Consider the following 14,437-nt stretch of genomic DNA (forward strand, 5'->3'; position numbering starts at 1 on the left):
ATAAAATTTATTATATTTGCCAACAAGATTGATACACACAATTTTCTTTCTTAACACAAAGATATTTTAGTATATAACCAACAACACAGAGTATAATAATGATTACTAGAAAAATATATTATGAATAATTATTTATAGAACACAATTTTGCAACCTCACAAACAATATTCAGTTTTCTATTTGGTCTGGAACTAAATATTTTATGAACGGTCCAGGTCCACGACGAGCAAAATAATTTTATGATCCGTGATAAGGAGAAAACTCACTTGTAAAGAAAAATATATATGTAAAAGTAATTTCATGTTGATACACCGATAAACTTCACATGACGCGAATGCTAGCTAGCTCTATTCTTCACGTATGAGTTTTCTCGAAGACAATATTTAATGTCCTCGTAGAAGTACTAACATTCGAAGTTATTTCACTGAAGTTGGTAATGCTCGAAATATACTAACGTTCCTGATCAAATTATGTACATTTTCGATTAATAAGCGTTTGTCACAATTATAGCTTCCGAAGTTTATAATTTCCTGACTGTAACTGAACAATAATATTCTAGTCTGTCTCTTGGCTCCTCAGCTTATGTACTCAATAGGCGAGATTCTCGAAAGTTCAACAATATTCCAAAATACACTAGTACTTTCGTAAAATATGTATTGTTTATTTTTACACTCGACAACCTTCTACAAATTTAGAAAACAGGCGGGAGTTGCGCAATACACATCCAGCAATATATGTGGCATGCATCAACCTGAAACAAACGCAGATATTAAAATAAATGTACGACTACAAATTCTTTACAAACTTGTTGGTTAGAACGTTAGACTCTAAATCTGTGGATTGCGGGTTTGTATCCCACTACGACACATGCTTGCCTTTTTAGCCAAGGATCGTTATAATGTGACAGTCAGTTTCACTTTTCATTGGTAAAAGTACAATTTAAGAGTTAGTGGTGTTGACTAGTTATCTTCCTTCCCATTTATCATTTCTTAATTAGGGACAGCTACTGTGTTCGAGTAGCTTTGCGCGAAATTCAATAAATAAACACATCGACTAAATTGGTATTATTATATTCTGACCTAAGAGTCTTTATCATAAAATTTCTAGAAAGTCAAATGTTCTGATTTAAATCTGTTTAATTTTTCAAATAAATATGATTAAAGTTAGATCTTAACTAATTATGTTCTAGGAGCTGTGTATTGAATTTTCTATTGCTTATAATCTGTTTTTACCTCAAATCTGTACAAAGGGATATCCGCATTATGTCCTGATCCGGGATCGATCTCCCGAATTCAAGCCATATTACTCGCCAAGCTTACAGCTAAGCCACCGAGGTAACAAATTTTCAAAGGGCTGATCGTTAATTTTACATTTTGTTACTGACAGTTTAGTTTTTTACAACAGTTATATTTGTTTTAACATTGCAGCACCTAAGAAAGGGAAAAAATCCTTCATAGAAGCACATACTTTATAAAGCACCCTCTGATTAATTATCAGTCAGTAATTGACAACTTTTATTGTTAACATGATTGCATGACAATGTATCACTTCACTTTCTAGTGCTTTTCTTAAATTTCGTTTTCATTACAGTGTGTTTGAATCATCACAGACGTTGTTTTGGGCAAGTTTTGGTCTGATTGATCTCGACAGCTTTGAACTGACCGGAATTAAAACCTATACCCGGTTTTGGGGTATGTTGATGTTTGGTACCTACTCTGTAATCAACATAGTTGTCCTCCTGAATCTCCTCATCGCCATGATGAACCATTCATATCAAATCATCTCGGTAAGTTATAGCGATTAGAAAATATAAAGATTGCTCGTAATACTTAATATTTCACCTTGATTTCAGGAGACACGTAGTAATGTTCTTATTAAAACACGAATATCATAGTAAATCAATCTTATTATGACAGGTATATTAATTGAAAACCTTCTAAATACAATAAGAAAATCAGTGAGCAATATTGTTATCGAAAGTTTTTGGCAGTTGATAATACGCTTATCAGGACAGGTAAATGATGATAGTTGATGCATGACCACACGAATGTCAGTTGATACACGAATGTCAGTATTATGGTCTCGAGTCATAATCTGAACAAGTTTACAGAATACTAGTTGTTGTAGATGTTTTTATTATTCGCCCTATGAGATTCCTTTACTTCAGATTAAATAGCAACGTTATTTATGAATCACATTATAACAATTTTGTTTTGTTTTTTTGTGTCCAAGCCTATACCGCTTTCATAGAACGTAAGGCTTCATCAGCAGCACAAGTCGACAATGGAAATAACGCCATTTGTGCGCATATTTTCTGTTAGAACTTAAGTTTGAGAACATTGGTAGACTAGTCTGATGTTTAATTACGTTCTTGGAAGATCTTATGATTTAATTTACGATAATTAAAATCAATGATGTGGCTATCACGCGTGTTAACAAGTGTACCACAGTTATTCTACACAAGCTGTAGTTTAAATGCATACCACATTTAGACACTATTACATGTTACTACCAATCATAAAATGAAATTTATATAAAACCATAGTAGTACAAAAGATTCTTTATACACTGCTTTACTATATAGATCCACAGTGGTATAGGCGATTCTGAACACACGACTTTACTAATATCCTTATGCACTTTCAACTGCTAGGTGAGAGTTGGTAACTACCGTTTCTAATATACCCAAAGGTTAGTATACAACACATTTTGGTCTGAAATGTAATTTTGGCATTTATAAAACAAATATAATTATAAATTTTCGAAAACAGTGCTTATTTTATTATATCACTAGATAAATTAAATATAGTTATATACTCATAAAAACAGTGGCGCTTTTATTAAATCAATCAGATATAGTTATATACTCACAAAAACAGTGGTGTTTCTGTTCTTAAATTAATCAAATATAGTTATATATACTCACTGAAAAGTAGTCCTTTTATGGTTACATTAAATAAATACAGTCATATACTCACGTAAAGAGTGTTTTTTCAATCTACGGCCAGGTGCTTAAGGCGCTCGACTCGTAAGCGGAGGAGCTCGGGTTCGATTCCCTGTCACACAAAAATGCTCGCCCATTTAGCCGTGGAGGCGTTCTAATGTTACGCTCAATCTCACTATTTGTTGATAAAAGAGTAGCCCAAGAGTTGGCGGTGAGTGGTGATGACTAGCTGACTTTCCTAGGGTTTTAAAATGCTAAATTGGGGACGGCTAGCACAGATAGCCCTCGAGTAGCTTTGTGCGAAGTTCAAAACAAACCGAACCAAATCAACCGTATAAAATATTGATATTACACATCTAGAAGATATTTAGTGATTTCCTGCTTTAACACAACAGTGACACATATCTTGAAAATGTATGCTCCAAATTAAATTCTTCAAAGGTTAAAAGTGTCGTTTTGTGATATGAAAGCTAAATTCTTTTAAAAATATAGGAAAATTGTAACACATTTAGTTAAAGCAATAATGTTTTCTTTGAATATAAATGACATAAAATCATAAACGCTGCTGAACAAAAATTATTGCTTCTTTATTAGACTTAATTTAAAAGTGGTTTCCTAGTATCTCGTGTAGTATAACATATAATTTAAGCCCCTCGTTAGTACAGCGGTATGTCTGCGAATTTACAACTCTAATATCAGGAGTTCGATTTCCCTCGCTAGACTTAGCAGATAGCCCAATGTGGTTTTGCTATAAGAAAACACACACACACATAATTTAAATTCAAAAAAGTATAAATGTAGCCATCCATCTAGGGGCGCTGCTAGTATATTAAAACAAAATATGCAAAAGAGGGTTTTTTACAGCATTGAACTATGAGCAAATACATATTATACGTTATTGGTACGCTTCTTTCATTGGAAAGTTTGTTACTTGCTATGTTTTCACCTTTTAATATACTAAAAAAATTATTCTGTTGGTTTCTATTGTCCTGAAGACCTAGTAATCTTTATGGACCAGCAGTATTATCTTGTTACATAATTTTCGTTTTAATAAAATAAAAACTTATAAAAAGTACAAGATATTATGTTTGGTTAACAGAAGTAATTTGAACTGCTCGTAAAAGATGTGAATTACAGCTATAAGTTTATACGTAAAAACGTATTATTATGAGTAACACTGAAAATTAATTATTACTTTGTTATTCAAGTACTCGCTAAGTATTAAATAAAATATGTTCAAAAAGTAGAATAAAAATATTTTGCTATCATACTTTTTATCTATATTTTCTTGAAAGAAGCATACCGATAAGGAATGGAAATTTGCACGAAGTAAATTATGGATGAGTTATTTTGAAGATGGCGCCACCGTTCCTCCTCCTTTCAATATCATACCCTCTCCTAAAGGTTTTTATTATCTTCTTTGCTGGTTTGTCAGGAAGATCTGTGGGTATTCACGATCAGCAAAGAAACAAAATCTTAATACGCACCGGGTAAGTCACGCTTAGAATATTTACAAACCGTTGAAAAAGAAATTATTTAAAAACATTTTTTGTTACTTTTTCTAGGAGATGGTATATGCGTTTAAGAATTGATTTGAAAAGAAAATGGTTGTTTTCTTTCAAAAAATATTTAATTCTGCTATTACGTTAAAGAATAGGTCACTAGTGCACATTAAAACAGAAAAGGAAATTGTGCCAAGCTAACCTTTATTTCCGTTTAGAACTTGTTCATGACTTCTTACAGTTTGTATGTGTTTTTCTCATAGTTTGGGAATTATTTTCTCAAATTTTTTCTACTAATTCCTCTCAATTTGTTTATTCATTTACAAATGTGTACACGAATTTTTTAAAAGGTTGTACATAAATATTTAAAAGATACCCAGATGTTAATGTATAAGGCTATAAACTGCATAAAACTCCATCTTCAGTCAGTTGTCCAAAAGCTGTCTGAACAGGAGATAAAACGTTTCGTTAGAAAGTTCCTGCTCATCTAATATGATACTGTCTCAGTGTACATGAAATAAGATTCAGCAGTAATATGCCTGACATAAGACCACAGTCAGATTAATAACAATTGAAGCACGTTATTCTTTACTGGTCCAAATGGAGTTTTCAAAGTACACTTAATAGTCATCAAGCGATGAAACCTAGCGCTGAATATGAGAGTTCATTATCACCCATTGGCTCAGAGTAAGTCTACAGACTTACGACACTTAAAATCTGGTTTCCATACCCGCGGTGAACAGAACACAAATAGTCTGCTGTGTAGCTTTGCACTTAATAGCTACCAAACAAGCAATCAGAGTTCATTGGGCCGTCTGTATTACAGCAAAATAAACTTTCCTACTTGGTTCAGTAAAGAATGATGTGACTTAAATTGTTATTTTTTTGTATATTGGTGTAGTATCACACGTATAATACCATTAACTGTTAAATCTCATTAAAAGCATGCGTGTGCATGCTGTCTCCCACTCTGTCCAAAACGTTTACAATCGTTTCATTTATAGGCTTTTAACACACTTCATTGGTTAACTAAGAATGTCATTTCCATTTCTTGATCGTGGATTCTTCAAATAAAAATTGGTGCAATATGCGTCTTAAGCAGAAATGTTTTCTCAATGTATTAGCGTAATGACAAAAGTTTTAACCATGCTTAGTTGCCTCACAGTGATGAAAATATCATTAATTGAGGGAGACGGAAAGGGAGAATATTTTTGTATATTCTGCTTTGTGGTACATTTCGACAATTATGTAAATAATAATAATATCAAACTAGGTAAATCTAGCTTTTTGTAGGTAGCTCATAAAAACACAAACTCCTAACTGTCCCTTGTTAGGATAGCAGTAAATCTTCGGATTTACAACGCTAAAATTAGGGGTTCAATTTCCCTTGGTAGACACAGCAGACAACCTGATGTGGCTTTGCTATGAAAAAAACACAAATTCCTAACTAGCTATTATAAAACCATATTCAGCTTAGTTTTCATTGTTTTGTTTTTTAAAATATTACCTTTGAAAGCTGTTTGATTGCATGCAAATAATTGTATTCTTAACCTAAACAGCATTTTATATGATACATGGTTTAAATTGTAATGTCAGAAATCTCAAGATTTAAGCATAAAAGTACCAATTTTAAGCTGCTGACCAGAGTGAAAGCAACCAATCAGCAACTCTTGAAACCTGAATGGCTATTCTTAACCGAATAGCAAGATTAACTCTTACTTTGATAACCAACTCTCGCCTGGAAGCACGAGAGGTTTTCTGCGGAATATCTTGGACTTGGACCCTGAATCTTCCGATTCAGAACCTGTCATGATATTCACATTTGTTCTGACTACCGCGTAAGGAAAAATCAAATGAATAATGTATGTGATCAAGATAAATATACGATTAAATTCCTGATAAAAGGATATAAATAACAGTTCATTAGTAGAATTGATTAGCTTAAATTCGTCAGCTATAATAACACTGCGATAGGGTGGGACGGTAGTAGGCTAGTAATTATATAATATCATAAACTTTTTAATTAACAAACATATATGTCCTTATTATTGGTTCAGAATCTCAAATGCTTTAACATCGTTTAGTAATAGTAAAATACTCTTACTCGACGTTCTATGAATGTAATTGGTTATCAGATTACTGACAACGATAACAAAAATTTCAAGCAAAATAAACGTCTCAGGCATGGATTAGTGGTAAATATGCCCGGATTATTAATCTTAAAACCCATAGTTAGCTTCTTCTTACGACAAAATCTCGCATTTGTTCTTGTGGTGCATTTTAAGAATGGCAGATAAATTCTACTTATTTATCAGGCAACAATAGTTCAATAGCTCAAAGGGTGTTATTGACTAGCTGTTCTTCTTTTAGTTTTAACAGTTCAAAACTAGGAACGGCTTTGCTCAGGTAGCCCTTTGCATAACTTAACGTGAGAATTATTAAATAAACAAACAATTAACCAGTATCATAGAGCATAAGACTTTTCCCCCTCTATCGTGATTAACTTAAAATGATGTAATCTTTGGTAGCGAAATTTAGCTGATAAGAACAAAGGACTTTACTTTTCAATAAGAATTTCACGAGGTGTATCTGCTGCTAACAAAGTCACGCCGTGTTCGTTGTTTATTTGTACTTTCCAGGCCATTATACTGCCGAAATAAAACAAAAAAATTCGCTTTTTCACACCTACCATTACCTCAAAATTAAAGTAACCACATTTAGAATTATTGACACATAAGATACGCAGCCGCGACAGCTGTGCTAGAGCTTTTAGCATGTGTAGATCACGATCGGAATTTCCACTTGTTGGAAAAGTTTCAAAATTGTCCAGGTGGCAAAAACACTAACATACATTAAAAAATAACAACAAAAACAGGAAATTACAATAAAGTGTTGTTTCGCTGTATCTGTATGGCTGGACAACTTAGGTTATTAATTACTATAACTGTTGATTTTATTGATTCTTTGTTTATTGTTAATTACATTTTCTTAGAAGTATACTGGTAGGACGATCATGGTGGCATAAATTAGTTTTCAAAATATTGAAAAGAAGTGAGAAAATTTTACTAACTATCATATCATTTAGTTTCAAAAATGTGTGATTTAGAGTTAAGTAAAGTGATTTATTAAATGACCTTAACTAACACGATATTTATAGATTTGTTGACGACGCTGTTGTAACAGATATGGGTTTATAAAGTATGTGACAGAGAAAAAATTAGAGAAGCTCAGTTTCAAAGTATAAAATATCATGTTTCTTCAGCAGAATGCTTAATTTTTCGTTTTATATCCAAATGAATTAGAAACAAGCCAAAAAAGCAAGTGAGCGAAATCTCCGTTATCAAGTAAGTATTAATTTTGTGTGACTATTTTCGATATAAAAATCATCAATACAAATGTGAAAAGATTAATTAAAGTTTATACAAAGCACCCTAAGGTTAATATCATAATATCAATGTGCAATATGTTTAAATTATTATTATTTACTAAAAACATTAATTTAAGAGGTTTAATTTCAAAAACAATTAAATTTATCTTAGCAATGAGCCTTTGAATTGTTGTATAGCCAAACATTTTATTCAACTAAAATAAGTCTCTGTTATTTGTAGCGTCTTGTATTGCAGTACATTTGTTACCTGTGTTAGCAATAAATATGGGCAAATATTAGGCGATCTCAAATTAGTTATAGTATAAGTGCAGTTACTTTTGAAAAGTACACTATAATTATTGCTGCAATTTGTTTATTATTAAACCCAAAGCTGCACAACTGTAATAACTATCAGGAATCTGAAAATTTACTGGGAACGAGAAAACTGAGTACATAGTTTTATCAAATCCTTTTAAGTTAAAAACATGTAATCCTCAAAGACGTTAGTATATTTATTATATTTCTGTTGGTCTAAATTACATTTCTTTTCTGTAATTCAAACGCTCATAATTAATTAATAAGAACTGAAATTGGTCTGAAATGTTTATTTTTGTCATTTTTAGATTTATACGACTCTTTTTCTCAGTATTCTCTCAACTTATTAATTAATTATGAACATTTGAATTTAAAAAACACGATAAAAGAAATGTAGTTTAGACCAATAAAAAAATAAGAAATATGCTAACGTTTTTGAGGATTAGTTGTTTTTAACTTAATTCGTACGAAAGAATTTGAAAAATGTATATACTCGATTTCTTTCAGAAAGTAAATAAGACTTATTTAATTTAACTTACGATTTGGTCTCTTCACGACTGCTTATAACAATGTTTAAACTGCGACTGATTTAATAAAATTGAAATGTTGAAATAATTTAAAGTTTTGAAGAGACTATACATTGTGTTACGTATTATAATTTATGTCGGACGAACCTCCAATCTATTGTTACGTATTACAATTTTAAATAGCTGGAAATTGTAATTTAAATTTAGAAGCTAATTAAATGTCGAAATGTATTTGGTTTATGATATTTGCCAAAAAGATTGATATATACAATTTCCTTTCTTAATTCATATGTGTTTAATATACAAACAATAATACAATTTAAACTAATGGTTATTACATATAATGATTTATATGCAAAAATTTTACAAACTTACAAACAATATTTAGTATTTTATCTAGTCTGAAACTGAATATTTTGTGGAGTGTTTGCGTTGAGTGAGTTAATTTTGAATTGATATCGGTACGGTTCATTTAAAGGGTAGCTAGCTAGCAATACACATTTAACGATATAAGCTACATGCATTTCTAAATATGTATTTAAATAAAACAAACATTGATAATAAAATCAATATATATTAGTAAATTCGTTACAATATATTATCACACAATCAGGATTATTGATCTGAAAACATCATATAAAAACCGGAGCTGAAAATATAGAGCAGTAGTCATTGCTGAATTCTAAAATTATTCACGTTAACGGTTTAAACACTGTAATAAAACAAAGAACAACCTTTGAAATAAATAATTGCAACTTTATCGCAATATATTTTTACACAATGGCTGAGTGCATATACCATTACCACATATACATATTTGTATTGAGCTTCCATTCCATGTTTCGCTGTGATAATAAAAACAAAATTCTAGAGAAACGAATATTTTTATTTTTTAGCTTTTCAGTCTTTTATCAAAAGAAATTAATTTGCACACCGCAGCAATAAGACAATCCCATTTAAAAAAATCAACATTGGAACTTTTTTTAGTGTGTTAGTGATTAAGTGTTGCATTAAATTTCTTATTGAGAAAAATCAAATATCTTTTCTTTATCTTTTTATTGTAACAGGACTAAAGGAAAACACATAAGAAAGATTTAACTGAACAAAAAACGCTGTTTGTTATATATTAATTAGGATGTTGTCAGGAATATAAAGTACTTATTAGATGACTTTCCGACACATGACTTATAAATTGAGTTTCACTCTTAAATGTCCTATTTTCTATAAATAAAAAGCTCTAAAAATATTACTTTCTAAAAATATATAATATTTATAGAATTACAGTCAAGTTTACTATTTACTTTAGCAGTAATATCTCCAGTTGATCCTTTAATTTCTTAATATGTAAAAATTGCATAATTCACAATTAACACTACTATATGAAAAATCCCCTTTTTTCTTTAACAGTATTCATATTTTTAATAGTTAACATCCTATATTTAATACTTATTTTAGGTTGTTCGTAACTACAATATATTTTTAATTATTAAGAAGACCAGTATAGGAGCCCGTCAAAAATTTGGGGAACCAAAGCCTACTAATATGAATCCTCCAATATGCATTTGCGACTTTACACCCTGTAAACAGACATAAGCAAAACAAAGGGTCTTCTAGCTTCAGGAAACCAAAATCTCCTTTACTTAAAGAGTGTCACTTTCTAGCATTCATTGATTACTGTTATTTTCTAATCCCATCAATTGCATTATTGGAATAATTATTTTAACCATATTTCTTGTAAATATTAGATCATCGTTCAAAAACTTCTCTTCATAACAAACAATAAATTAATTTCACTCGATGTTAAGTAAATCTGTGGTATAAAATTTCCTTCTTGACAAGGTTTTACATTCAACTCTCAAAATAGAAAGTATTACAAGAGAAAAAGTAGGATTGAGCTCATGTAACTCAAGAAATTCGGACAAATCGAGCGTGACCGGCTAACTGACTGACATCTGGCTTTTATGATTATGATTTTTTTTTCAGTTTTCGTAAGCTAAATCATTTAGTTGGTTATGTGTATATTTGTAATTCATATTATAGTTAGGACAACACGTAGTAGCATAAGTGATATAACATGTTTAGAAGCTTTCATTGCCATATTAAAACTATTTCTAGCTGAATATAAGCCTCTTAATTAATATTTACCGTATCATTAAAATTAAGAAAAAAATATTTGATTTCATTTAATTTTTATTACTTAATCGAGATCTAAAGAATCTTTGGGCTAAATACAGAGGAATATTTGATTTTAGTGTGTTCAGGATGATTACTATAAAACTTCAGGTAGCGATGTGAATCGTTTCTACTTTTCTGTTTAAAAACCTGCAGTATATTTCTTTATAAATGGAATAGATTTCGCAGTTTAAAAAATATTTAAAAATCATCATTTTATTTACTTATCTTTGTAAATTATAAAATATTCATTTAGTTTTAGATGTCAGTTAGAAATACTTAGCATAATGTTCTTTATAAATACTAGGTAAAAAAATAAATTTTCTTTATCAAATTATCACGTTAGTATGGTGGCATATGTAGGATAAAATTAGGTAGATCAAACCCAATTAACATTTTATATTATACTTTTTGTAATGTAACATTTAATAGAGTTAAGAGATTATAAATACAATACCCTAAAACTTTTAACCCATAGGGGCGTTCAGTACTAGGATGTAATTCGTCACGTCCGTGGGTTGTATCTTTCGTTTTCGGAAGTTTTGAAATAAACAGTTTCACATATTTAATCACAAGCTCTTATAATAGATATTCAGAGATTCAATCTTTATTTTTAAATTTTTACTACATACGTCTACTTTGAATTTTTGGTGGCTTCACTAAACACATGATATTTCTTCATATAATCCTTTAATATATCAAATTTAGATGTGTTTGATAAAGCATAAAAAATTTCCTATTTCCTAACATTCATAACTGACTTAATTTTCTTAGTTGTCAAATATCACATACTTCCAAATAGGACTGAATCTTAAGATAATAAAGTTTGATTCTTTTCAATGAAAACAGCCTAAGAAGTCACATAAAGTCAATTACACACTACGTGTGGATAAGAATCACAATAGAAACACATAATTTATAATAGCCATTAATACAATTTTAATATTGCTGAATAATCCAATAATTTTATTCATTTTGCTGAGAGTAGTTATCTCTTTAAAATAAGACGGTTTAATCAACGAATATATGTATTTTATAGCGAATCGGCCCGGCATGACCAAGCGTGTTAAGGCGTGCGAATCGTAATCTGAAGGGCGCGGGTTCGCATCCCCGTCGCGCCAAACATGCTCGCCCTTTCAACCGTGGTGGCGTTATAATGTTACGATCAATTCTACTATTCGTTGGTAAAAGAGTAGCCCAAGAGTTGGCGGTGGGTTGTGATGACTAGCTGCCTTTCCTCTAGTCTTACAATGCTAAATTAGGGACAGCTAGCACAGATAGCCCTCGAGTAGCTTTGTGCGAAATTCAAAAAACAAGCAAACAAATTATAGCGAACCCATAACGTATTTTATCTGATATCTCAGGTTTTACGTATGCTCAAATTTATGAAAGTTTTACATCAACGAACGACCCTGTTTTTCAAATGTATTGCAATTTAAGACATCAGATTCGTTGATTCAAAATTATTAGAGTCGTCAACAGGAGCAGATTGCCCTAGGCTACCTATCTCTTGTTTAGTTCAGGGAAAATTATTTCACGCATAACTTTTGTGCGTTTCTAACTTTTATTTTCGATAAGCTTATTCTGTTGATTTTAATTATTCAATTTCCTCTCTGACCTCCTTCTGTACAGACCATCATGAGAAATTTAGTTCGTCGGTATATCACTAGAGAACAAAGGCATGCGGACAATCAAGGCGTGACTGAAGATGATGTGAACGAGATTAAACAAGATATCTCATCCTTCCGTTATGAACTAATGGAGGTCCTAAAAAACAGCGGGCTTAACACTTCAGTAGCAAAAGGACAAATGCATGGTATGTTGCTTCATTTACTAGACTGAACTGCTGAATAAGAAATAAGTTTTAGATCTGAATATACTTTTCTGTTAGCCACACAATATTCTATTGAAAATCTTATTTGACTCAAAGTAATTCACAGTTAACGTACATCATAAATTAAACAATACAATTAAAGCTTCAAGGATCAGTCATTGATAAATATTTACAGTTGATAAAACAACAAGTTCTAACTGGAGTCCCTTTCATTATCAAGTGCAGATGGCGTGTGATTTACAAAGAGCTAAGAACGTAATATTAGAGAATTGTTTGTTTTTGAATTTCCCGCAGGGCTACACGAGGGCTATCTTCTCTAGCCGTCCCTAATTTTACAGTGTAAGACTAGAGAAAAGGTAGCTATTCATCACCACCCACCGCCAACTCTTGGGCTGCTCTTTTACCAACGAATAGTGGGATTGACCGTAAAATTATAACGCCCCCACGGCTGAGAAGGCGAGCATGTTTGGTGAGACGGGTTTTCGAACTCGCGACTCTCGGATTACGAGTCGAAAGCCTTAACGCACCTGGCCATGCCGGGCCAGTACGTAATATTAAAGCGATTTTAAATACGTAAAGTATAAAGTCAGATTACAACCATCGTCAGTATTACGTAATGGTGGAACTGCATGTATCAGAACTACATTTTTAAGTTCACTTATGGAAAGGGTGAGAAATAGTCGCTTTTGAAGCTCGTATTATAGACATGTGTTCAGATCACTAATGTAAATTTTTCAAGACAGCGATACCCATCGTATCTAGTGACATGAAAAAAGAAGGAAAAAAAGAAGAATTGATTTGGAGAATGATGACGATCCAGAAAGTGTGATCTGCAACAAGTCGTATAATAGTCGTGGTAAACAAAGTGCGGCGTCTTGTAACAGATGAAAATCCAGAAACACAGAGGTCAATGGCAAAAGAAAGTTTATGTAGTCCAGGCAACAGTACACATCCTTATCGAGAACAGTCTCTATCTATAAACGCAGACAATAAAGTATTAGTTCACCAAGATGAAGATTCCAGTCATACCTCATGTTCAACCGTCGAACACTTTCAGTAACTGGAACATGAAACATAGAAAACATATTGGCCAAGTCGTTTATGGATTTCTGTACAATTGGAGTATTGAAATAGGTGTAGGGAAACTATCGTTCTTGTTTTGTAGGTGGAATATTGGAAAGGACTAGGATGGAGTGCTATGCTTTGAACAATGTCTTACAACAAAACCTTTTGCGATAGAAACAACGATGCATGGTTACTGTCGAGATGCGAGGTCATTAGAGAGAGCATGACTGTAAGTGGCACTGTAAACTGTAACAACACGTGATTAAACTCCCAAATGTTTTAATATAAAGGTGCTGAACCCTTTGTGTTATATCACCTCTACTAAGCCATTTCGATAAGTATGTCCCTTGTCTTTTCTCGTAAAACCAGCATCTTACGCATTATCTTAATAACCATAGAAGTTTGGTGTGATTATTAAAACAAAACACCTACAACAACAACGATATGGAACTCTAGAATGCTATCATAATATCATTTTTTTATTTTATACGAGCAGTATTTTTTTAGTTTAAATTTGTACTAGCAATAATTACTTCGAAATTCGAGAAATCAGACTTTTCTTGCTATAAAGCATAATGAGAATGAAAATAAGCTTGTTGTTCTGGCTTACTTGTTGAGACTCCGCTGTCTTTGAGCGCTTTTATTAGTTTATATATGTTCGACTAACTAAGAACATAATTAACAGAGAACGATCTATCAAAAAACAGATTG

At 31.6% G+C, this 14,437-nt stretch overlaps 1 protein-coding gene across 1 annotated transcript in view; it reads left to right on the top strand.

Annotated features, from left to right (window-relative positions):
- The window catches only part of LOC143255475 (transient receptor potential-gamma protein-like), a 113,156-nt gene that overhangs the window by 96,098 nt on the left and 2,621 nt on the right, over positions 1 to 14,437 (top strand). The window contains exons 11-14 of the mRNA XM_076511203.1: positions 1,591 to 1,786; positions 4,240 to 4,434; positions 7,749 to 7,790; positions 12,460 to 12,643. Coding sequence (XP_076367318.1) covers positions 1,591 to 1,786; positions 4,240 to 4,434; positions 7,749 to 7,790; positions 12,460 to 12,643 — 617 coding nt within the window. The remainder of the gene's footprint in view (positions 1 to 1,590; positions 1,787 to 4,239; positions 4,435 to 7,748; positions 7,791 to 12,459; positions 12,644 to 14,437) is intronic.

The sequence above is a fragment of the Tachypleus tridentatus genome, chromosome 1 (genome assembly GCF_004210375.1).
Source record: "Tachypleus tridentatus isolate NWPU-2018 chromosome 1, ASM421037v1, whole genome shotgun sequence".
Taxonomy (NCBI): Eukaryota; Metazoa; Arthropoda; class Merostomata; order Xiphosura; family Limulidae; genus Tachypleus; species Tachypleus tridentatus.